General features: G+C 38.6%; 1 protein-coding gene across 3 annotated transcripts in view; it reads left to right on the top strand.

Annotated features, from left to right (window-relative positions):
* The window catches only part of AMMECR1 (AMMECR nuclear protein 1), an 80,505-nt gene that overhangs the window by 36,516 nt on the left and 17,580 nt on the right, over positions 1-26,409 (top strand). For all 3 annotated transcript variants that reach the window (XR_012662767.1, XM_075107238.1, XM_075107237.1), the window contains one exon: positions 26,016-26,130. Coding sequence is in view for 2 of the 3 variants with exons in the window: in XM_075107238.1 (XP_074963339.1) it covers positions 26,016-26,130 (115 nt within the window). In the remaining variant the exon portion in view is untranslated. The remainder of the gene's footprint in view (positions 1-26,015; positions 26,131-26,409) is intronic.

Raw genomic sequence — 26,409 nt, 5'->3', positions numbered from 1 at the left:
AATAAAAAATTGTATCTCCTTTTGATGCTAAGCATATTGCCTGGTTATTTGACTACTGGTGTCATGAGGCTGTGGTTTCAGTTAAAAACCGTAACTTGAGCCTTTTATTTTTTTTATTATTGGTCTGGAAAACTACTCCCCAGTAGCTTATTGTAACTGACTGTTACAGTATTTTTCCCAGTGTTCAGACAAATTTTAACCTTAATAGTTAATGTCAGGGCAGAAGACCAGAAAGTCAGATTTGGGGATTATCCTATTCACACTTCTAAAACAGCAGGTATTCTCACCTCTTCTCCATCAGGTGCTTCCAATCAGCTGCAGTTAATTTAATGCTACAAATTTCCATTACATGTTACTCTTCAGATACATCCCAGCCCCTGAGTGGGAAGCTTCTGGATGAGGGAGGTAAGTGATGATAATCCTTCACTCCCTGGCAGCATAATCCTTCATTTTTTGATCTACACCTAAATTCATTCACCTTAATATTGTTCCATTTCCTTTGCATAGAGTGAAAACTAATAAGTTTATCACTAGAGCTAGTTGCAAGCTTTCTACTTGTTTTTTCTAAGAGTTTTCTTAAATTTGTTTTCTAAAGAATCAATGGAATTTTGTTCCACTCAGTTACAATAGATTGTTTATAGTGCTTTAAAATAGCAACTGTATTCTGGTATATGTAGATCTGTAAAATTGTCATCACGTAAAATAATTGGTATCTCCAGATTACTTTAGATTTGAGGCTTTCCTCCATTGCAGGATCTTTGCTGTTAAAACACCTTGTTGATTCCCTTGTCAAGCCCAGTATTAAGTAATATTAAAATGGGACATGTTCTTACATGTCTCACTAGTTTGGTCCAAGCTGAAGTTTATTTCATGCTGCTTTGCTCAGCTTGAAGAAATCAACTGCTCATCTCCTGAAGTACTTTCAAACTTCTGAAAGACCTAGTTACCTTTATTGTGCTGGTTTTATTTATTATGTGGTCTGGAATGTTTCTGGTTGTGTCCTTTAAAACCTCAGCAATCAAAATGGTCAATGAGAAGCAGTTTATAATAAAATTCAAAGCAATTTCTCTGAAAGTAAAATCTTTAAAATCTTAACCATTAGTGAGCCAGACTGGAGGAAAAACAACTTGTCCCTGCACTGGAGAGTGTTTCATTTAAGTGTACTCTGTACAGTGCCTGATCAGGAATAATGAGCTTGTACAGAAAATTACCCCTTTTGACTAGGAAGAAGGTGATGGCCCAAAAGCACTCTCTGTTGCTCATAGATTTTTCCATTCTCACAAATCAAATAGTGCGGAACTCTTTAAAAATGCTTGTAAGATTCCTGTCACTGCATTCTAACTCTGAAAGCTGAAGTAAAAATATATGAAAAGTGATGCAAATCAAAGGGAACTGAAGTATTTTCAGCACAGTATTTAAGCGATGGCCACGTGCTGGGGAAGTTTATACTAGGCTATTCAGAGGAGCGTTCAGTAATTTTTAAGATGAGAGAAATGAAACTATATACCAACCTATATTTAAAAAATCTTTGTGAAATCAGTTGTTTTTTTTTAATTGTTCAGTGGCATATTGAATTCTATTACCGTTTATGGAGAACCTTTTTCATGTCTATGGCACCAAAAATGTTTTCTGTTGTTTTAAAAAAAACAACCAGACAAAACCACCAAAAAACACCCACAAAACTCACAAAACCAAAAACCAAAACAAAACCCAACAAACAAACTAGCCAACCAAACTTCAGAAATGACCACTGAAATGTAAAGTTCATAACTGAATGTATGAAAAAGTTGTTCCCTTCTATCAATTGTTATTAAAAAAAAGCAAGAGAGGGTTACTTGTGATCAGTTTCCTTCACGGTATTACTCTTTTCAATGACAGAGCTTCTAGAGGAGAGCGTTTGAGGAATAAAAGAAGCACCTTTGAAATGTCTCTGAACTTTCAAATTTGGAGCTCCACAGGCCTCCCCAGGAGGGATCAGAAACTAGGGCGTTCTAGCTTGATCCAGCAGTATGTGGGCAATAGGCTCCTGCAGAAGATATGACAATTGTTGAAAGAGGGGAAAAAAACCCCAAACCTTCTTCAGGGAAGGCAAAAATTAATAAAGTAGGAATGAGAATGGCTGTCCACTTCAGAAAGTGTAACTTGACCAAAATTTTCACTTGAGGATACAGGCAGATATTCTGACTTTATTTTACTTTGTCACCAGGAGTCACTTTTCTTCAGTTACTCTGAAGATACAGAGTGGATAAGCAGAACCAGTTTGTTTGTCTAGTTCATTCTTATCTTTTTCAGCACCTTCTGTGGAATTGTGGCCCGGATTTCAGAGAGTAAAATGGTACAGAAGAACAGCTGTTCTTAAATAACCTGGTGCTTAAGGATCAAAATATCCTCAATTTCATTCATGCATGATTTTATTACGAATATGCTGAGTAGTGCTTTGAATCAGGATAAATTAAATTTTTTTTAATTCTAGTAGTGATCTTTAGTTGTATATTGTATACAGTGTGTAGCGTATACGTGTCTACCTGCATACAATAGTATAGTTTCTTTGAAATAGCATAATTATAGTTTATCTAGGAATCTGAAAATGAACAGTTTTTCTTGGGACACCTCCACCCACCCCCTTAAAAACAAATAAACAAATACTTTTTTGGGGTCTATAAACGAAATGGTGATGATGTGTGACCAAGTGAGTTTCTCTTCCCCGTTTTGAGCTCTGTAGGTTGTTATGCTGGTATTGCCAGTATGTTCTAAACAGGAAATTTATGTAGAGTGATTCATCATTAATTAGATGCATCTGCCTAAGTCGTGAGGAGGGATGAGAATACCCGTAGTTAAAAATGCTAGTACTGTATTCCTAATAAAATGTACTTATTATAATTCAATTTTCTCTGCAGTTATATTGGTGAAACACAAGAGAAAGGAAGTGTAGTATTAAAATCTTCTGCAGAGCTTTATGAAAAGATAGATTCAGATTTAGTGATTTTTATATAATTTTACTAAGAGGTTAGTTGGATAAAAATCTACCCTTGTCCAAAGAGTTTTACAGTATTGAATATTGTATATTAGGACATAAGAAGTTTATCATGGGTAAAATAGTCCTTTAGGCTGAATGTGTTAATTGAATATCCCACCTGAATGCCTAAAAATAAACCAATCCAGATTATGAAAAATACCTTCTGTTTTACAGCTCCTTCAAGAAAATACACTGAACTTGGAAGCAGGTTACCACAGAATTTCATAACAGGTTGATGAATTACTTTTTCATGTATTCTGTTCAGCAGTAAGACTTAGGTTTTGGCATGGAAGTTTTAAACTCTTGCTCTCTCTTATGCTTGAGATACTGAATGAAATGGTTTGATCTATTAATTTTCATTTTGTTTTTCTACCCATTTCATATAATGTACAGTCATACTTTATTCCTAGTGGGTATAACAAGTATAGGTGTATAAAATAAGTTTTAACTCTGCGTTGGTTTATCCTATCAAGGCTAGAATATGTAGCTGGGGAGGGACATAGAGAAGAGGCAGTTAAAGGGAAATGTTTTATGACAGAGCCTTCTCTCATAGAAGAAAGCAGTGAAGAAAAATTGGAGGACTCCAAGCCTTAAGTGGATTAGCATAATGGCTGAAAACCGGATTTAAGTTTTAAAATAATATGTAACCCACCTTCCTTAACTAGCATAGGCCTGTCTCTACTGACTCCGTGATGTAATCAGCCTTTGTTGCGTGTTCTACTTACCACTCCACCTGAGAGAAATGTGACTGCTGTCAGACAGTCAGCCTGGATGTGGTTGATCAAGGAATGAAAACAAAGAGGGCAGCTTGGGATGAGACGCACAGGATTGAGGGAAATGAAACCTGCAACCCAACTTTCTAGTAACTGCATTTGGGCGTAGATTCCCTATGAGGATTTGGCTACCAGTGGCATCAACTCTTGCTCTGTCGCTGTCAGCAATTTCAAGTCTTAGTCCTTGTTGCTGCCATAACGCCTGTCTGCTCTCTGTGAAAACACTGGCCCTTTCCTCCTGTTCCACGCAGCGAAGTTAACTGTCCAACTGCAAGGCTACAGTATGGCAAACTTAAGTATGGCAAATTTAAGGGGTAAAATTGAAAAACACAGAATGACTGATCACATCAATATTGATGTTGGCCTTATTTACGAAAGACTAGAGGCAAGTATTTGTGCAGACGGGGCAGCTTCCCCCATGTGTTTAGCTGAAGTTACTACTCTGTTTAATTCCTGTTTCTTTTTTCTAATCACAGGATTGTTCAAACTTCCCTGTAATCAACCCCTACAACTTCCCAAAGCCTTTACTATCAGGCGGTGTTGCTATGGGTGTAGATAGTCATTGCCATTGATCCAGGGCAAAGCATACTCGCGTATCTGACTGCAGTTTTTGAACTGTAGAGTTGGGACATTTTTATGTTGTTGACATTTGTTGTGGTCTTCACTGTTCACAGAAGTCGCGGTCTGCATTAATTCTGCAAATAGCATTTCATGTAATATTTCAGAGCATGTTGTTGCTTCTGGGTTGCCCACTGATAATACTTCGCAGGCTGTCTTATTTTGTGGCTTTGATTTGTAGTAGACCGCTGCTGAAAGTCAGCTTTTCTTTTTATTCTATTACCACTCTTCATCTGGTGGCCACCAGTGAAAAATGCCTGATAATTGTGAGATGAAGCTTACGCTGTCCCTTTCAAAATAAAACTCTGCAGAGAGCAATGTAGACTCTTGACAGCCTGAATTCACCAGTGTTATGCTATTCTTGTATGTTTAATATAATCTTTAAAGCCAGGAAGCAACACGATGCTTCCTTCTCATTTGTACGTTTCTGTGAAAAGCAGATGTCTGCCGGTTGCCTCTGAGTTTTCAAGGACATCTTATGGAGGCAGAGGGCACAGATTTTGCCCCTACTAGAGGGTGATCAGCAGCAGCGGGAGGGTCTCAAGGTGCTTAGGGAGATCTGTGGTAGTGTGGTTCTGTGTCTAGTTGAGTGGACGGACCACCAGTGTGTCCCACTGAGCACGTGAGAAGCCTGTGGCAATAGCCATCTGGAATGTGTAACTCCTAACTCCCACTTAGCCCCAGTGACCCCAGTTAGCTGTTATGTTTTTAGTGGGGGTTCAACTTATAAAATCCACTAAGCTTTAATAATAGGAGTGCTGTATGTGCTGTCAAAGCCTTTTGAACCAGTAAGACTGCAGGCATCTGGGGCTCCTCGGGTGGTCACAGCACATGCCTTTCACTTACATTGTCATCACTTACACCCATCACTGAGTGACAAGGCTCTGCCCTAGAGAGTCTGCAGTTATGTGTGATTTCAGAGCATCCTACGTTCCTGGGGAGGTAGGAATTGGGGTACCAAACTGACACTTAAAACAGCGTACTGAGTGTTTCTTCCTCAGCCTAGGGTGGGGTCTCTCTGGCCCTAAGGAAGGCTCAAGGATACTGAAGAACTGCTTTGCTGCTAACGTGTACCATGTCCCCCACCAAAAGATTGGTAGTTGAGGAAGTTGCCTTGACATGGACATCTTCCAGCAACCAGCATAAGGCAGGTCCTGCTCATCATGTAGTCAGCAGGAGAGTGGTGTAAGTGATTCTCATCACTTTGTAGCAATTTCCAGTCACCAAAACTCCTTTGCAAAAGAAAGAGGCATCTGAGCCAAAGCCATGTTTGAGAGAGGTTTGGAAATACATAAGCACTGTAACCATAACCTTGTGGCATTATTGCTCTGAAGGGAGGAGGGAGTAGCTGTTTGAGAGAAGGTGGGAATGGACCCGAGGAAACAACAGGCCATATCAAAGCAATAGATACATTTAAACCAATTTTACCAGGCTTATTTTTATAACATATTCTATCATCACTCAGAGATAAAGTGCAAGGGCTAAAATACAGCATCTCTAAGGTTGTTTTTTTTTTTATTGTGTGGCCACAGGATTTGTGAGCTGCCAAAATACAGAATAGTTGAGATGCTCCTGTTCTCTTTGGTGGTTTTACTCTTCCATAAATGCTACGTCTGCTGTCGCTCTCTGCTGGCCTGTGCTGCACCTGATATACCTTTGTGTGTAATCGTTTGCAAAGGTAGCTATAATTCTCGCTTTTGCTAACAGGCTTAAATGAGTTCTTTTTTTCAGTCTTCAACAGCTGTCATATCTTGGCAACGTGCCTTTTCTCTGCCCCCAAACAACGTGCAGTGCAGGAAAGGTGGGGGGATTCTATCACAAATGAGGGCATTTCAATTAAAAACAGAAATAGGGGGCAGAAATACTGAAAGTTATTTCTGTCAAGCACAGTAAGGCATCATATTTGGTAGAAAATGCATCCTTTAAGTTTCTCAGATTGGTGAGTAAAAGCAATTTAATTGCGTTGTTCTAGTTTCTAAGTAAGGTGGGATGTATAGAGAGATGTAATCTCTTCTGTTGGGCTGATGCAGCCACATAAAATTAGATAAGCTTTTAGCATACAAGCTTTGTATAAGTTTTTAAGAAAACCTTTTTTAAGAAGGCAAGTTAATCTTAAACGCAGTAGAAGCCTGTTAAAGTTTTGACTTTATAGTTTTAGGAAAGAAAAGTTACACTGTGTTAATGTTAATAATTTATTAATATCTTTATAGGAATTGCAGCTGACTTAGTAGAATTGTCTTAAATGCTAAGTCAGAACTGGGCCTAAATATATTAAGACAGTTCAGCAGTACCCTTTGCTTAACAAATTAGAAGATAGTATAGATATGTATATATTTACGGTAGTGTTGACCTCCAGAGGTTATTAATAATCTTAGAACCCCCTTTTTGTTTTCCAGAATGCTTCTGATAAAATATTAAATCAAAGTATTAGCACCTTAACTTTTAAATTATTTACCTTTAATGAAACGGAGGCAAAACTATTTTAACAATAGATATTTTGTACAGGCTCATGTGTTCTGTCTGCCATTTCATCTGTACAGAGATGAGACTTTACTGAAACTTGGAGCTGTTCATATTTCTAAATTTCATCTAAGCCGGAATAACCTTGTTGCTGAACTATTGTAGACATTAATTTTACAAATAACACTACTTTAATTTGGGTAAATCCTCAGATCTGTTATAGTGGAATCTAATTATTTAGCAGTAAAATGGATTGTGATGTAAACTCGCAATACCAGAAACTCTAAATGAAGTATACAAATCTGAATTTATTGAGCCAGGCTTAGTTTTACTCTGTGTGAGTCAATTCGGTAAGTAGGTCTGTAATGATTTTGTGCGCACAGTGCCAGGTCATTATTTCAGGGAACTGTTGCTTAACAGAACTGTCTACTGCCTGTTCTCAAAGGGCAAAGCTAAATACCATACTGGCTCTAAAAGTGGAAAAAAAATCCCCAAACTGTTGCTTTAATGATGGGTTAAATGCTTCTTATTTCATTATGAAATGAAAATAATGTCATTTAGGTGGGAGAAGGAGCATGCCCTAGTGAATGTGTTTCTTGCACATTATGTGTGTCGCGGATGTCATCATTCTGCCTTAATTTTTTTTATTAAAAAAAAAAAAAAAAGAAAAAAGGGGTACTGGTTTTGTAATTGTTGGTCTAGTTTTCCTGAGAAAAACCTTGCTAGACCCTTGGACCTAATGGTAGACAATAATCTGTTTCCTTAGCAACACTTCCTGAAAGAAAGCAAAGGAAAACACTACAAATGGGAGACAGTCCTTAGATTATCTTTATGAAAGGAGAAGTGCATGGCAATCCCCTACCAAAGCTTTTTATGTAGGTCCAGGGTTAGCAAATATTGATAACCATTTCACTGTTTTGCTCAGAAAACTGAATTATAGAATATGAATTCTTTGGCACAGGGGAATATAGTACTGTGTTCGGAATAAACTTACTCTGCGAATTGACTGTTTATGAAAGGTAACTGGAAATCTAGGAAAAATGGAACTTAGAATTCAAAATGATTACAAAATTGCTATATCTGTATAAAGTGGCTCAATGAAGTTTGGAGGGGGTTTTGCTGGACTGTCATAAGTCTGAGGTCTCAGCAGCAGAATTCGGTAAAACTAAGGAAACTGTCCAGAATTAAAATACTTATTTCATCATCTTATTTTCAAAAACATGCATTAAAATCTGGGCATTTCAAAAATATGCTTCTCATAAACTGCATGCTTTGAAAAAGCCATGATCAAGCAAAATAACTTGCATTACTTGATGTAACTTGTATTTTGAATGAATCAGATGTTCCTGAAATTTGATTGAGTGTGAATGAGTAACTGGGGAAACCCAGCAGTTACTCAGACTTTCCGGATGGGTTTCAGGGAGGAGCCATGTCATTTGTGACTCTAGTCTTTCCCACGATGCTCTTGTTTCATGTTCTTCCCACACAGTTGCCTTCTGTTACCCAAAAAAAAAAGGTGCACACCCTTGTAAGTTCAAAGACAGTTCTAGCTGAGTTGGAACACTAGTTTGGTTGAAAGTCAGATTCATGTGTGTCTTTGAATGTTACTTGACGTACGTATTTGGGAGGGAGGGTGGAGTCAGGGGAACTGGCCGCCCCAGTTTTCCTAGCAAAGCTCTACCTTGCCATAACTCTTACTTTTCCATTACTAGTATGGCTGATTGTTGGTATCCATGGGTTTGGGTCAACTTCTTCATGTTGTTGTAGGATACTCTTGAAGGGAATGTCTTCAAAACATTTCCAAAGAATCCTTCAGAATGGAATTTGCTTTCATTTGAGATTTTCAGTGACTTGTTGGTTTCTTAAGCACTACAAAAACATACTGGGTATTGGGCCAGTGCTGAAGAATCCAAGATAGGACTGTGTGCTCACACAGCAGAGAGAGGTTTAGGTGAAGTATATCTCAGAGAAAGGTTTTGCGTATTTGGAAACTCTTAGCTAGGACAGGATGGAAGAAGTTGGCGTAGAAGGTACCTGCTTCTGGGCAAGTTTCTCTGGCTGCTCTCAGTTTAGCAGTAGATGTTTATTTTTAATATAGAGTAAGGGACATTTCCCACAACGTTATTGCTGGGGTGGGAGGGTTAGTCACGGACAAAACTTCCCACTGCACATACAAGCCAGTGCTTACATGCGCTGGATATGAGAAGAATGTTCACGTACTTTGTCCCTGACTTCCTAAGATGCTGGAAATAGAGGTGCAGCACTGGTGTATTAGATACCTCGCCCAGTAGAAGTAAACGTAAAGGCTTTCTTTGGCTCAAGGAACTAATTTTTTATGAAATCTGCTGTTTCAGTACAAGCTATCAGGGATTAAGCAAGGTCAAAGGAAAAAGAATTGTCTCTTATGCTTATAAGCTGTTAAAATCTTTAAACTCTGCAGCTTTGTGTAGGAGGCACTGTGGGAAAGCAGTCTCAATTAAAGTTTTCAGTCTGTCAGCACCTCCTCCATTTAGGTTTTTTCTTCCTTTTAAGACTGTATAAAGAAGAAATAGCATGAACTGGGTGTGGGGGACCAGGCTCTAAAAGCCCTTATCTCTGTCACTTTAACCCAAAGAAGGGGAAACTTTTCAAATAGAATTTACCATTTTCCATAGACCAGAGTAGTGAGAACTAAAATGCTCCTGTGAACTGTAGCAGTGTTTTCTGGTGTTTTTAAGTAGTACCAACAGATACCTGTTTCTAAAAATCATTCCTGTTGACACCAGGAAGAGAGAAGTTGTGTCCTTTACAGACCTGTATAGCTGAGATGGTGGAAAAGCTCTTGGAAGAAGAAATAGCGTATCCACCTCTGGTGGGACACGAGCAGCCATATCAAATGCCGAAGAACATCTGATGAGATCTAAGCTTAAACACAGCTCAGATTCTGAGGTAGTCCGAGAGTCCTGTAGGCCCCAGCACTCCGTGCTATTCCAACTCATGTAAGGTGTGTATTTGTGAGCATGTGATCTGAGTGGGGGGGGTTGAGCTGTCTTGAATTTCATCATTTACAAATGACTGAAGTTTTACTATCGATTTGATACATTGCAGGAGGGAATATATATATTTACCTGAAAATAACAGGTTTGGTTTTTTTTTCTAACATTATTTTAAAATATAATATTAGGGAAAAAAACATTCCAGGTTTGTCTCTTTGTTCCCTTTGAGCTGTTTCAGGACATTTCAAATTCTGCCATTTTCAACTGTACTCCGTAAAAGTGTACGGAGTGAAAAATACACTCCATATGAGTGTACGTTGGTGATAGCTTTTATTTTAGAAACACAAATTGAATGTCCTTTGATTTCTTAGCTATGTAAATAATAATGTATTGATAGTTTACAAAGCATCTAATGCAATGACAGTATGTAAATAAACAGTTTTTTAGAAATATTTGATGTAGATCCAAAAAATGTTTCTAACCTCTCAGATTCCTACTCTTAAGTGAATTTTCAAAAGTTTTGATTAAAACTTTTCTAAATATAGCTGTAATTAACACACAGAGGATAGCTTTGTTTGGCTGTCAATACCAATTTCAGTAGGATTGATAACACTCAATTCTTAAAACAAGGATATTGGGGAGTGGGAGAGAATGGTGACATGTGCCTGTGTTTTAAATATAATATGCAGGCTGCAAAGCCTGTTAGCTCACATGCTTAAGTTTAGGTTTGCTCTTCCAGTGCAATAATATTTTTTTTTTCCCCTTTTTCTTAGTGCAGATTACTTGTAATAAGGGGCCAATGGTCAGGCGAGCAGTCTCAGGCTGGAGAAGCACGGTGTATAACTAACTCCCCCAAGAACATAGGGAACTTGTACAGATGTTAAGGAGTGCTCTGATGAGCATGGGCACAGCTCTTGGGAACTTCCCCATCTGTCAGGAGCTGCAACCGCAGCTTCACTGGAAGGGGCCTTTGCAATAATGGCAATTAGTAACGCGTGTGTAAGTCAGTGTATGAAACAAGGTATATCAAACTTACCAGCAAGCACATGTGACTTTGCTGAAGTGAATAATGTAACGCCTTTCTATTTTAACTGAATTTTCCAGTTGAGTAAATTTTATTTAGTTTGAATTGGGTTTGATTTGACAGGGGAAAAGAAGAAAAGCTCTTGGTTTTTTGAACAGTACAACTTTTTGATACTTTTGGTTCAAGTAATTTTAACGACTTATAGTTGTATAATACCACAAACTGAAATAGGTCCCAGGCTACCTGAACATGCAATTAGTTTGCCACTTTTCAGTGGCATTTTCATTTTCAGTGTTTTATTTGCAAACAAAAACCAGGTAAGAAATACATTCACACTGGTACATTCAAACAATATTTGTCAGTTTAGAAGACTGTTCATTTTTTTTCTCTATGAGAAAAGTTGCTAAAGTGAATGATTTAGGACAAAGATACATTTAGTATGTAAAAACCAGTTTATTCTTTTTCTTCAAATACTGGCTTTTATCCCATTCAACTGAAGTATCGATGTAAAGGCAAAAATGTTTAAAGCCAAAATGCATTCTGACTCAACTGTGTGAAGGTTGAAAGAGATTTGAATGTCTGCATTAAATAAATAAAGGTTCTGTGTGCATATGTGTATTTTTAACAGCTTTGGTTCTAATGAAAGACAATTAAAAGAGCTGCTTCTGGTATCTCCAGGCCAGTTACTTCCAGGTGCTATTGTTAAAGCTCCACAGATTGCACATTGGTTTTGCCATGAAGAAAAAGTGCTTGTTATATATATGAACACAAAGAAGGGAAAGGGGAAATGTAATTTTAAAATAACTGAAAGGTCATTGCAACCTCAGTCCTCTGACAGGGCATCACTGCTTTTCACCAGAAATATTTTTACATGTTCTGTCAAGAAATTGATGCTGGTTTTGTTTCTGTTCCCAGAAGCTTCTGCACGGTTTGCAAGCTGGTTAGATGGCCCTTTCTCATCTGTGCTGAGGATGCATTCTGCAGTTTGCTCACTTAGCTACAGAGAGGCTTTTTTTCCTTTGACCTAGACTGCTAATCCCTCATTGCAAAGAGCAGCAGCTGTGCTTTGTCTGTGGAGGTCTCTGCGCTGCATGCAGCCTCGTTCATTAGCGCAACCCGCTCTTTCTGTGTTCTGCTTTTTCTATTACTGAAAGTGTGACTTTCTGTTTTCTTGCTCAGAAAACTGTCTTTGGGTTTGTGGAAATCTACAATACGCGATTCCCTGCGCGCCCCCCCCCCCCCCCCCCCAATCAAAATGTAGGATTCCAAGAGCTGTTACATGCAACTTCACAAAACAGTGAGTCTGACTAAAGGCGTTCCTGAGGTTCAGGAGGTGAAACATTTCTGAGTTGCTTTTTAGAGAGGTGATGAAACCTATTTCCAATTAATATCAGAACACTTTAGATAGGTGTGTTGAATTGTAGCTCTGATGGATATAATTATGAATAAACCAATTTTTGTGTGTGAGCCCACGTTATATCCTCATTTAACATTGAATAATCAGGCTTCACTTGCTCTTGGTGTAATTCCCTCAGTTAAACATGCATGGCGACGTAGGGCGTTAGTGGTAGTTGAAAGCTAAGTTAGCACAAGAACAGAACAGAGTCATTTGCTGGTTTAAGGTTTATTGCAGTGAATGGCAAAATTCCTACTACCTTCAAAGGGAGAAGAACTTAATCTGTAGCTTCTCTAAGAAGATATGATGTACAATATCTAATTAGTAAGCACAAATTTCACATTGCAGTTAATCTTGCAGTCAAGCATTCGTGTTTATACTTTCACATTTATTATAAAACTTTATTCTGTAGCTGAGCAGAATTTTCAAATATATGTCATGCTGTTGGGTTAAATGCATTCCTTGAATATTCAGGTTATACTTTTGGGGACTATAGACGATGTAGCCTAACCTGAACCTTTTGCCTCTTCATTTCAGAACTTCCTTTTCATTCCACTTCAACTGTTTTTATTTGCTATCAAAACCTGTTTTAGAGTGGAAAACGTGTACAGAGCAACAGCTGGCAGACTTGGAACTGAACGTACCGTTCAGCTGAGCTTGCAAACGTTCTGTTGCTTGGGCATCTTGACCTTAAATACAGCAATTTGTGAATGCCCCATCCAGTCACTTCTGTCAGCTGGGTAAGTTGCTGGTGGCACTGAATGTGCAACCCAAGCAGACAGAATTATGACAGAAAACTAGAAGGAATAAAGGGATGGAATGGCGACCTGCTCGCTTCAAAGAGGAGTGGCAGAGTTGCTAAAAGGAGAACGAGAAGGTGGCATACAGACAACTTGTGTGTGGAAGATGATCAAGGGAGGGAATGCAGGAAGCAAAGCTCCCAGCTGTATAGAATGTGTTTATGTATCTAAAACATACTCTATTTTACTTCATGTAGGAAGTAAAACCCTGCACATGCACAAAATTAACAGAAAGAAATGTTGAGAAGCCTTGTTTGTGGCCTTAAATAAGAAATTGAAGGGATGAAGTTTTGTCCTGATGCAGCAGTTCTCACACCTGCACTATAGGATGGCTTCGTGATAGCAGGAGTAAGAGTCTAGAAACCAAAACGGTTGCTTTGTGCCTGCAAGTTCCCATGAAATAAGGAGTGGCTGTTTCTTTCCCTGAGGTCTTGTTACATACGACGTGCCACAAGGGATTCATCTTGTGCCTGTCTTTTTTGCTATATTTATAAAAACACTGAGAATTAGTGAGACGCCATGAGCCGTACCAACATTTGCACTGACAGCACTCAGATTTGCATCTCTTTGCAGATGTACTCACGGTATGTGTAAGAGATTCCACTTAGATAAAAACCAGCTGGTTTAAACATAATCCAAGCTGAGTAGTGATACTGATGAAACGCATATCTTAGGAAACAAGCCAGGATAGTATTCAGTGCCCTGTGTTATTGAGTGGTCATATTCCAGGCTGTAGGACAGCGTACACCCTCGGTTATTCTCAACTTATGCACTTGTTCAAGAATTTCAGAACCGGATTCTGTCACCTTTCATTTCATTTATCAGACTAGATTCATCAATACCTTAATAATTGAGAATATTTTATTGTCTTGATGTTTTTCTATGAAACATTCAGTGTAACACCTCAAGTAAGTGAATATGATCTTTTTCCTTCTCAAGTCAGTTGCTGCATGTTCTACCATGCCTTTTGCTTTCCTTGTTCTTAACCTGATTATCTGTATTTAATTTGCCCATCAGTGTGGTTTCAAAGTCCTGACCGTGAAACACAGTTTCTGTATTTGTGACAAACAGTATCAAAACTAACCTTAATTGTAGAATTCCATCCCCAGCATTTACTGGTCTTGGTTGTTTTTAAAGTGGATCATGTTGGCAACTGATAAAAATTCAACTATGTCATATATTTATATAAAAACATAGTATATAGTAGTTATGGTGACAAAAGGAATATTGAGAAAATCAAGTACTCTTTTGCTCCAGACTTTTGACAATATAAGCTGCAGAAATACAAGCTGCAAAAATACAAGCTGCAGAAATCAGACATGTAAATGTTCAAATTATATTCATGTATTTATATGGCATTGCATCGCATCGCTGAGGTGTTTAGGAACATATTTTTCCATATGTGCTTTAAGATGAGGCTTTTTAAAGTTCATAAAGAATTAAAAATACTTCATATTAATTTGCACTTTTTAAAAATTATTACTTGAATACATCTTTAGAGGGGAGTGATATTTTGTGAATGGATTAAATGAGGGTTGCATTCAGAAATAAAGTGGCCTCACAGATTTTTGTCTTCACTTCAATATCTGTTTTGGGGTAAAGTAGTGATTTTAGGTCAATACTGAGAGACTTGCTGGGGATGTAAAGAATTCTAGAGACTTCTTTTTACACTCCTGGGGCTCTGAATGGTTAGCGTTGCTCAAGCTGCACAGTTCTAAATGTAATTGAGCAGTTCATTTTTGTTAATTATCTAAACTTTGCCATCTGCTGGAGAGCCTTTTAGTGACATTATAATTTAGTCCAGTTGGAGCTCAATTAGGGTTTTCTGACTAGTCTGTTATGGTGTGTTCCCCAAACAAAAACCTACACGCGGAACCCTGGTCAGTTTTGTTATTCAATTTTTAAGTAAGCATCTGGAATGACTGACAAGCTTATTGCGTTATGTTGTGAGATTGTTTCAAGTGCTGTGGATTTGCTTTTTAGGTATCAAACCGGGACAGTTTCATGGCAATTGACACCTTTCAGCTTCCTGCATGAGTATGACACAAAAATTGTCACGCCTTTTTGAATTCCATTGTCCTCGTTTATCCCAGCAGTGCAGGGAGGGGTGAGGGACAATACAGGAACAGGCAGAAAAGAAGCCACCACCTACGAAGCAACTACTGCATACAGCTGCTTTACCGTATGTTCCCCTGTAGGCAGAAAATATTGTTCAAGGTCCATGCTGAGCAATTCAGAGTACAGACAACTGTTTCGCATGGGTATTCCCAAGTATCGAGTGTATGGAACATAGCAGGTACAGCCTTTCTCCTACACCTGGGCAAATGTGCAGTAATCGCACACTTTGTTGTAATTTGCTGTAAGCGGTACCTCTCAGTTATGACCTGTCATGCGAAGACTTTGGATTTAGCTTAGCTTTGTGAAGGCCTACCTCTGTACTGAAGCCCTGCTACATCCTCCAGTTAGGTTCATTTAAGAATTTTTTGTCACTGTAATAGGACATAGAGTAATGCAAAACGATCCGCCCATGCCCTGCAGAATTAAAACAGTATGAGAAAAATGCAGAGCCTTTAACTTGTTTGCTCTTTCTTCACATTCAAGGAGAAAAGTAAGTCCTTTAGAACCACAAAAGCAATACAGTGTAAGATTTCTGGCTTCAGGAAACAGTAAGGAAGTTGAAGCCCTAGAAACTTGATGCTTATTAATGTAATCAGGGCACTACAATATTACTCTGGATTTTTTTTCAGTTCTAACTGCATTATATTTTCTGATGGGAGCAGATTGCAGGAGCTGCGACTTTTGTGATCAGACTTTTCCGCTTGAAGGCCATAACAGCACATACAGAAAATTCTCCTAAAATTTAAGGATCTAGCCATACAAGCCTTCATTATTTCCTTATGCGTTATAGCAGTAAGAAAGGGAAATGAATTTCAGGCATTATGTCCACAGAGTCTAATGGTATTATGGCATAATGATGAGCTGGGTTTATTTGGAAGAATCCAGAGCGTGGTGGAATATTTTTCTCAGTAATTGTCAAAGCAGTAAAAAAAAAATCTTTGTTCTTTTTTCTTCTAAAAAGCTCTGTTTAAATTTATGGAAGCCTTAGCTTTTACAGCTTCCATGGGTATGAGCTTTCTTTTCTTATGAGAAATTTCGTAATGGTAAGTGAGGAGTTTGATTGGTTTTATCTGGTATTTATGTAAGACTGACCCAGCTGAAGAACCAGCAGTAGTTAAACGCCAGGAGCTTCAGACAGCGCTCAATTATGCGGCTGCACATTAGCTCCATGTCTCAACAGATACTCACACTGACTTGCAGATTCACTGAAAAGCATCCCAGACCACGTTAGTCATTCCATATGTGCTGTGGAGTTGATCTGTGCACGTACCAGGAGTCAAGCTAGCCAGCGTGAGAAATCAAGGTTAAAATAAGGATTTGTTTGGCGAACTACTTTGCGGAAAAACAAGGTCCCAGAACATTATCAGCAACACCAGTGTGGTTTGCTTTTTAATTGTGTGTATGGGCAGCACAATACAGGTGTGTGTACACGCACAAATATTGTTAAGAATGTAATTGAAGCCATTAAATCATTTTCCACTTGTGATTGCGGTCAATATCAAACTTGGTATTAAAGAATTTCTTTAAGGTTTCCATAGCCCTTTGCCTGCCTGCTGTGACGCCCTAGTGACTGTTGTGTTGCCTGCTATCAATGGAACTGCTTCCGCACAAATGTGAAATCAATTAGTTCATATAGCACAAGGAACAGGTGGTAAAAAATCCTTAACCTCATGTACAATGGAAATAAACAGTGATGAGGAAACAGGTGAATGCAGTGTATCCTTACTGTCTCTGTTCAGGTTTGAGGAGGACTCCAAACAAAATACCTGAATTACTCCCTCCTCCACCCCCCCCCCCCCCATTAATGTTTAATATTTTTATAAATACATCTTTCAAGAATTTCAAGTTCAGTTATGAAGTGTTAACAAAAATCTCTAATTTACAGCCATAAATACACGCCACTTTTAGTACAGCTTTTGTTAACTTCACCTGTGTTACACCCTCTTTTTACCCCAGCATTCTTCTGGAAAGCAGTCCCGTCACGTGGGGATTGCGAAGGTGCTGCTGGGCTCTGTCGCCACCACAACAGCCACTTCTGTTCCAGACCATGAACCACTTAGTCATGGCTTGCACAGCACTAGTATTAACACACACCACAGCTGACATCTCTGGATGTCCAGAATACATAGATATACATACATGTCCATACAATAAATACCTAGGTGTCCTAGAACACAAACGATGGCATCCCATGGGGGAACGTGCGAGTTACCCCGGCTTTATTCGGCAGGAAGCTGCAGCATTGATTCATAGCCTTGCCCTGTTTTTTTTAGCATGTCTTAGATGAATAATTTTACCAACCAAGAAATTCAGGTGTCTTGACTTTAGCAAACTCTCTAAAGATGATGTTTTTAGATCTTTTGACATCTGAATTCAAAAAAATCTTTGAAATGTAGTTGTTCTTGTCCCTATTGTCACTGTTATCTGACTGGGAGAGGAGCTCAGGAAACTATTGAAGTGAGCAAATAATGGTTTCTCTCTCTTTGGTAGATGGTTCCTCTTTTGCCCAGAGGTTCTTTTCTTCCTTGTCACTCAGCAGTTTGAAACTGGTAATAAAACCTCGGTATATTGGTTTGTCCTTCAGGATATTGTGAACAAACCAAAGGGTTCTCTTAGGAAAATGTTTGAAATAGAACACTGTAAACTTTTTGTTATATCTCTCCATTCCTGGGTCTACTCTTAGTATCTATTATATATTTTTTTAAAAACAGTGTGTTATATTAATGTCTTCTATAGCATTGTTATGCCATCTGCGAGAAGTCTGACAATATCCCGTCCTGCAGAGTTGTTAAAAACAAACAAGCAAAAAAAAAAAAAGGCAGCTGAATGACTTGGTAAATTCAAACCAGCGAGGTGTGTTTGCTGGCTTAGTGTATCATGTCCTGTAACTGCTGCAGCCTTGCTGATGCTAACCAATTAACGATTTCCACACTTACCAGAGGGTTAAGGCATTTCGGAGGGCATGGCTTATTTTAGGCACCTCTGGCTGCCTAAAATAGAGGTGTAATTGTCTTATCTAGTCAATGAATGGAGGTTGCCTTTTCTGATGAGCCCTTCTAAACAATTTATCTACATGCTCTGACTCGTCTTTTAGAGGAATGCTATTCTTTTCAAAGCTTAACTGTTTAAAATAGAGCATCAGAATATTCCTTTTTCCTGTTAAACTACATGTCTGAATCCAGACAGAGATTGGGAGAGAAACTTTCTGGCCTACTTCAGTTTTCTGGACTTCAAAAAAAAAAAAAAGTTTATTGATCCAAGAGCCAAAATGCCAGATCAATATTTTTTCTCCTGCCTGAAACACAGTTGCCACTGCCTGCTGCCCTGGGCTAATAAAATAAGCTAAGAACCTCAGAGAAGTATTTCTGTGCCAAATGTCAAGAAGTGTGTATTTCTTTTTTTTACCCTGTGACTGCCACTTAGCAACATAATGTGCAGGAAGCATGAATGTTGTTCTTTCCCTTTCTGTCTCCCAAATGCAAGGGAGGGTTCAGGAAAACCCACGTCATTCATAGTTGTTTTGTTTCCTGGAAATTTTTCCAGTCTGACACCCCCACCCCCCACCCCCAAAAAAAACCCCAAACCACAATATAAATAAATTCTTTTTCCTTGAATTCAAGTGATTCGATGATGCATGCAAATCACTCCTTGAAATCTCCTCTTAGGTTGGCAAAGCTCTGCTGGTCATAAATAAAAGTTGTTAGAAGCCTGTCATGTGGGTTGTGTGAGGCTGCCTGATCTCTTGTGCTGAAAGCTAGGAGAATTTGATTCATAATAATTCCACTTTCTGAAGAAGAGCACAGTCTGCCCTGTTTTTCTGGCTTAAAAATTAATTGCAAATTGTGACTTGCAAGCTGCTAGGGTTTTTCTGGTCTCTGCCAAACTGAGTTATGATAGCTGATTTTCATTAGGAAAATACTGGTGATCTGCTTAAGGGTTGTTCTTATTGAAGTTAACTGAATGAAAAAGTAAAAATCTTAACGAACCTCACTGATCAATAACCCAGCAATGGAAAAACCAATGAATATTGACTTTTTTTTTTCCTTCCTGAAGCCCTGGCACCAAGTGTCTCTTGTCACTGTCATCTCTTTGCTGTTATCTCGCACCCAGTGAGTTTGCCGCTCACTAATTTCAGGATGTTTTGAATTAAGTGAAGAACAGTATCTATGATTCTGTGATCTGGGCCCTTTGGGCTCAGGTTATTGACATGGGGCCGTTTTTTTGTTCAATGCATTTTTGAAAGTCATTCTGCTAAGCACATTTCTCTCGGTGAAAGAATCAAGAACCTCAGGATTATACTTATGGAGCTAAATGAAAAGGGGTGCTCAGAGCAGATCGAATTTAAGTCCTTTCCTACCATTTAAAAGTACCAGTGTACTCTTTATCAGAAGAGGGTAATAGTTCATAAAATGAGATCTTTAGCCTGTTTTTCATAACTCTACTGATGATATTTGAAGAGTTGCTTAGATGCCAAAAAATGATGGTTTGGTGTAGCTGCATTCAATATCGGAAACTGGTTAAGAGAAAATTGACTATAGCAGAGTCAACCGAAAAAGTCTTGGGAAATTTTTAAAAAATGTCATTAATTTGATCAAGTTTATCAGATCTAGATTGATTAATCCTCTGGGAGCTCTGTTTCTACATGGTACGCTGAGCAGATTGTGAAAGAGAGGCTGTCAGAAAAAGATTTTTAGGAGTCGGGGATCTTGGATTCTATTCTTGATTCTGTCACGGACTCACTGTGCGAGGCTCCTAAATTGCATGAGTCACTTAACGTCTCTGCTGCATTTACACTTCCTATAAAAGTGAGTATTCCTTGTATCGTGCCCGGTGTTTGACAGTTTCCTTTGCATCTCCTTTCCCTGTGTCATGTTTAAGCCCCCAGAGTAACTTCCAGTAATGTACAAAATTGTATTCAGTTTTGCCTAAACTCTCTATCCAGTTTGGGTCTGTAGAAGTGACTGCTCCCAAAAAAGAGGTTTAGTGAGAAATTTCATTATTAATAATTGTCATTAAATAACAAACAATAAAATATTAAGAATTTAATTCATTTAATACCATCATTCATCTACACCTAAATCCTTCTTTACTTTTTTTGATGCTTATGCTATCAGACTTTTAAAGAATCCTTTCAACTCAATCACACAGATTTTTCAGGCATTTCCAAACTGAGTAATGTAGCTCCGTTACTATTTCTTCTTTCCCCAATTTGTATCCTCCTGTTTGTTACCCATCTGCCGCATCACGTTTAAGAGCTATAGGTTCTTAAAGGCTGAAGCTGACGGGTTTTGGTTTTTTTTTTTTTCTAAAAAACGTTTTTATACCCTACAGAAATCAGAGATGGACAACACAATGATGTATTGCATTTTGGCTCACCTGCTCATACTCTTCAGATGATTCTGAGGGCTTATCTGGTGGTATTTTACAAAAACAAGGTTTAGTCTTAAGGAATATAAACCTTAATTTTATTTTGTACTAAACTTCATGCTGACTTAAAATACTTCAAACAATTTCCTTTTCTTTAAAGATTTGCAGCGTCTTTGAAGTGTTTGCAAGTTTTTCTGTATCCCAAATACAAGGAGGAGTGGTACCTGGAAAATGAAATTGTTGAAAAAACATTTCTGGAGAACTTATGGCCAAATAAACTTCATTTGAGGAGAAGCTGAGATTTGTGTAGCATGGCTCAGCTGAAGAAAAACTGGTAGCTGAGTAACACTTCGGGGTGTTGGGGTTGTTTTTTGTTTGGGGGTGGTGGGGGGGGGGTGGTGGTGTTTTGTTTTTTCTTGACTGGCAGTTACTTGATCTTAGTAGGACACCCAAGACTGCATAAATAAAGTATATTAAACTAGAAAGGCTGTGCGTGTGCATGCATGCATTTTGTGTCTAAAAATAGTTTTCTTTGAACAGGATTCAGTTTTGACTTTGCTTGCATCATTTCTAACGCGGAGCAGAACTCTGAGTGGAAAAACTAGCTGGCCAATAAAAGGACATTAGAATTCCCCTTGCTTGGCACTGCTTTTTTTAAACGCTTCGCTATCGTGTACTTCCATTTAGTCAGCAGCAATATATGTAAATTAGTGCTGGGCATTAAGGAATAAAGAACAGACGGGTTAGAAAATGCTTTTAAAACTTGTATTTTTTTTCTTTAAAAATAGTTTTGAACTCTTCCTAATTTTTCCAACTTACTTTACTAATTATTTTCACTTACCCTTCCTTAATTCTAAGCTTAACAGAAAAACTGTGGAGTTAATATTTTTTTTAAACGTGATATCTAATATGCCAGATTTTGTTCCATAAGAATCCTGTTGTGTTTCTAACAGAAGAATTAGCAGAGAGTATGGCATTGAATAAGATAGTAAAATCACATTTTAAGGCTACAAAAATAATGCTTCCATCAGATAAACAGAGTAAAGTCTCCTCTAATAACTAAGAATGTTGACGCGTGGTTACACAGTGACTCTTCATTCTGATCAGCTCAGACCAGGAACACGCTTTTGAGGAGAACATACACTATCTTGTCTGTATTTTATGCTTGCTTTGGACTGGTCACCGAGAGGCGTACTGACATGGCAAGCGAGGCAAACGTCTGAATTCACATACACACATCTTTGTGGAGCGCATGAAGTGTATGGAAGCGCCAAACTGCTGCCTCTAGGAACTGATATTCTTTCTTCCCAGAACGGGAACGACAAGAGTAAATGCTCTTGCAAGGTTTTTTATCCTTAGTAAGTGTTGGGATCTGCTGATATTTCTGAGGGTGAGCCAGTCTGTTAACCCTTGAGAGCTTAGGTTTTGTTCAGTGTGGGCAGCTGCCCCTGAGGAGCTCCGCCGATGCCATGCGCTTGTTTTTCTGACATTATCAGAACAGTCAGTAGGTGGTGATTTATTCACTACCCACAGAGATAAAGTTCAGGCGTAAGGATGATGGCTGAATTCTGAAGGGAAGCATCTCTAATGACATACGTCTCCTGCTAACCGAGCATTAAGAAATGCGAAAATGGAAACAGGTAGTCTGTGAAGAGATGATACGAAGCTGGCCTGCTCTTAGGTTTTCAAAAGGTGCCTGGAACTTACTTTAGAGTCTCAACCGTAGTAGTAATAAAAGAAGGATTGAGAAGATGACTGTAACTGTAATATACAGCACTTAAAAGGTTACATTTCCTAGTTATATAGTGTATGATGCACCTAGATCAATTAGGGCAGGATTATTAAGTTTTAAACTAGTTCTAAAACTGGTACCTGATATAATTGCTGGATTATTCTAGTTTCATAAAGCTTGCATTAGCAGATTATCTCATGTGTAGCTAACCAGGACCAGTAAACGCTTGCTTGTTGGCATCTCCTCCGATACGTTTTGGCCCACTTGCTGATTGTTTGTCAACACAAATTTCTCCAGGTAAATGATGGTTTTATTTATGTAACAGCCGAGCCAAAGCTGCTTGGAAAAATGGAAACAACTTGCAATATGGGGTCTGGAGGTGGGGAAAGGAGGAATAGAATAGCAGCAATATTCTGTATTGACCAGTCACAGTGGTGTTAGAGGATTCAGATCTGCGGTCGTGTTCTGTCAGGCATCTCCCTTCCCTTCAGCAGCGTGAGCGCTGCCGCAGGATGCGTGCACGGGTGTGTGCAGCCATCGGGGTGCCGGGGAGCGGTTTTTCAGCAGGCTGTACAGATTAAGTAGCACCCAGCAGTTCTGAAGGAAGCAGGTAGAGTTGAAATGGCACTACTGTCTGATGAACAGGATTTTAGTTATCGTGAGGTAGTTACGCGAAAGTAAGGTATTTGTGCCAGTGTGTTGAATGCTGGAGTCGGCAGCGAAGCCTGCTAATGGGTGTGCAATACCCCATTGCTCTGCTTTCACTAAAACCGCGCCACTTTGTGCTGTGTGTGCCTGAGGCTTTGGTGCCTTTGCGTGCCTTTCTGCTTTCGCTGTGTTCACCTGAAGGTTTCGTATCTCAGCTTTTTATGAATATCCAAATTTATCATGATTCACCCATCTTGTTTCAGGTTGCTATCTCGGCATTTGAGCAGCCTAGCCGAGATGTGGCTTACGTGTGCATTGCGCGATGTTTGTTTCCGTACAACTTAAAGTATGTTAAATTAAGGATGGTTTCTCATCTAGTAATGCCAGTGCAGCAGATCTTCAGGGAGTGGGAATTTGCCTGAGACTTCTACTGCTAACATATTTGGGATCTGGCTCACAGCCGTAGTAGACAACCTTTTCTTCAAAAAGCTAAAATTCACAAGTGCATTTTGGCAGCTTTAGGAAGGGGAATTGAAAGTTAGATAAACTCCTGGCATCAAGTTGTGCAAATAAAAAAAGGTTTTTTGAAGGTTGTAAATTCTTGCCAAGTGAGAAGCGTTTTGCATGGGAAGTTTTTTGCATAAATTATGAGAAAAGTTTAAACAAGTATTGGCAATATCCATGCATACAGTTGTTTCCTAAGATAACTGAATTTGTTCTTTATTAATTAAATAATGCTTGTCTCTCTGGGTGCTTTTCAGTAGTGTATTCAAATAGATTGATTATATGATAAAGGTACAGCACACCTCAGGGAAATGAGAAATTTGCATATAAGCAAAGTTGTAGTAGCAATGGATATTAAGAGGATTGGGGTTTCTGAACATAATTTTTTAGTTTTTAGTAAAAGGTGGGGTAAAATATTAAAAGTGTGTGTACCTGCACTTATTAAATAAACCACTGAAGAGCTTTTAAGTGCAGAGATATCATCGCTGTCTCCAAATACCGAAGCTATAAACAGGTGGATTCCTGGAGAGTATTCCAGGAAGGTACCCCTGGATATTTACCACTCTCCTATATTCATTCATTTTGCTAACTGCTGTTGGTTATTACTTAATACTAGGCTTAGATGGACTTCTGGTTTCGGCTCTCCCTGTGTTCAGAGTATCCTCCCTTTACATATATGTGTTCTTTTCCCCTACATGGAGGGAATCGATGGCTGAATTAGCTGTTTATATTTTCATACGTTGCTGTTGTGCTCTGGCTCTATGAGTTGATCTCTGGTGTTGCTTTGAAACACCAGGCAACAGAGGATGATAACTTTGCCTGCTTCCCAGCAGTTACAAAGCTAGCTTTGCAAATCCCATCAACAAAGTCTTGGAGAATAACATCTTTTGATACACCGTCAGTGAAAGTAATTAAATATCACAGGCATTATGCTTTAAATCTCCTTAGTGTTCCCAGTTCTTCACAGGTCTTCTCTCCCAGCTATGGCAAATTTACCTGGGGTTGCCTGGAATTACTCCGAAATTATGGGTAGTGTAGGCCCGCTAACTGTTACTTAATTATATATTGAATTTGTCGTCTTAATGAAAATCTAAATTTCTGACCTGTTTTGTCATGTAAAAATACTAAAGCAAATTCCCATACTATGGGGTTGGTTTTTTTTTTTAAATTATATAATATCTGGGAAAAACGCCTGCCTTCCCCCCGCCCCAGAAAAATAATGGTTCTGTTTTAACTCTTCAGGGTATGGTATTAATTAATGATGAAAAGCTATTTCTGGTTATACACATAATGATTTCCTATAGCTAAACTTTACTTTCTTGGGGGTTATGCATCCTTATTTGGTCTGCTTTCATAAAGTTATGCTACTCCTTGTACAAAATGGTGGTATCTGATGCAGAGGCTTCAGCCATATTCTGAGCACCATGGTCATGGCTGCAATTATATCTGCTGATGGCAACCGCTGGCTCTATGCCAAGTAAAACGAATAAGAATAACCTAGTTGTCAGATGAAACAATGAGAGATGTGAAGAGCTTGGTAGTACTTTAGGAAGTCTCTTAATCTTAAATTCTCTTTACTCATCAAAAAGCTCAGTTAGCAGATCACTGTTTTTGTAGGAGATGAGCAGGTTTGTATTCATACATGTCATGTTTCAAATCTTAAGAGAATAAAAAATTATGAGATACCATACTCACTTTAACCTTCCCTTTTCCAATTTAACTGGTTCTTAACCAAACTTATGCAAGTAGGTTTTTACAAATGTTCTTACTTGTGGTACTGCTTTATTGTCTGCTAACCGCTTTGTTGTTCAAAGCGTGCTGGAATGTGCACAGATAGCTCCTCTCTGTATTGAATTTTACCCCATTAGGTGTGTGTTTGTCTATAGAATGGTACGTTAGCCTGAGGACTAGCTTAGCCGTGTGCAAGCTTCCCTGTCACTAATCATTACCTCTGCTTTGCAGAACATCCTCAAGTCCTGTAGGTTTACAGGTCTGTAGAGCCCTTAGATGTTTCTACCTTTTCATATTCACCTTTGCCTGTAATCATGAATATTATTCTTTTTTGGAGAATATTCTACTTGTTTGGATTTTTTTTTCACTGAATAATTAACTTCCACAGTTTGGTTACTGTATTATGTGTTTGATTATTGCAGGCTATAGAATTTCCCCCTCTACTTTATGGTGGATAGTTTAATCCTTTTTGAAAGGGATTTACTAAATTGCAGGTAGAAGAGCTATTGCTTTTGGAACTTCTTCCAAAAACGTTCTGCTGGTTCTTTAATAAGATTGTCACAGTAGCAAAATCAGCTCAGGAAGGAGTGACCCTCAGAACACCACCCGACTGGCCAGCCAAGGACTGAAACAAATGTCCAAGGAAAAAGTTGGGAACGTTGGTCAGTGTGTTACACTGGCAACTGGATTATCAAACTGGTCATCATTCCATCAGGATTTTTTTTGCCTTTATACTTTTCAGTTGATTCATTAGAACTTAAAAACCCTGAACTTAAAAAACCAAAACAACAAAAAAACACACCAAAAAACCAAACAAAAAAATCCTTTGAAATTTTTTTTTTGTCTCCAACAGTGCCCTTAAAGATAGTCGTTTCCCCCCAATGACGAGGGATGAGCTGCCACGGCTTTTCTGCTCAGTGTCTCTACTCACTAACTTCGAAGATGTATGTGACTACATGGACTGGGAGGTAAGGATGTCAGATATCTTTTAAGAAAATTACTTTGATACCATGAACATGTATAGCAGAAGTCACACCATTTAAATTGTCTGCATATATTTAGTGTAGCTGTCACTGTTTTGCACCATATACACATTGTTTTGTGTGTGGAATCAAAAGATCCTTGTGGTAGGACTGTCATCACCTTAAAAGTCTGAGCCATGAAAATGGAATGAGGTGGTATTCTTGCCCTCTTCTGCACTCAAAGTAAGAGTGGTCTGCACAGCTGTGTTTATGTCTAAGACCCCA

This window comes from Phalacrocorax aristotelis, chromosome 11 (genome assembly GCF_949628215.1).
Source record: "Phalacrocorax aristotelis chromosome 11, bGulAri2.1, whole genome shotgun sequence".
Lineage (NCBI taxonomy): Eukaryota > Metazoa > Chordata > Aves > Suliformes > Phalacrocoracidae > Phalacrocorax > Phalacrocorax aristotelis.
This window is presented reverse-complemented; position numbering and strand designations above follow the sequence as displayed.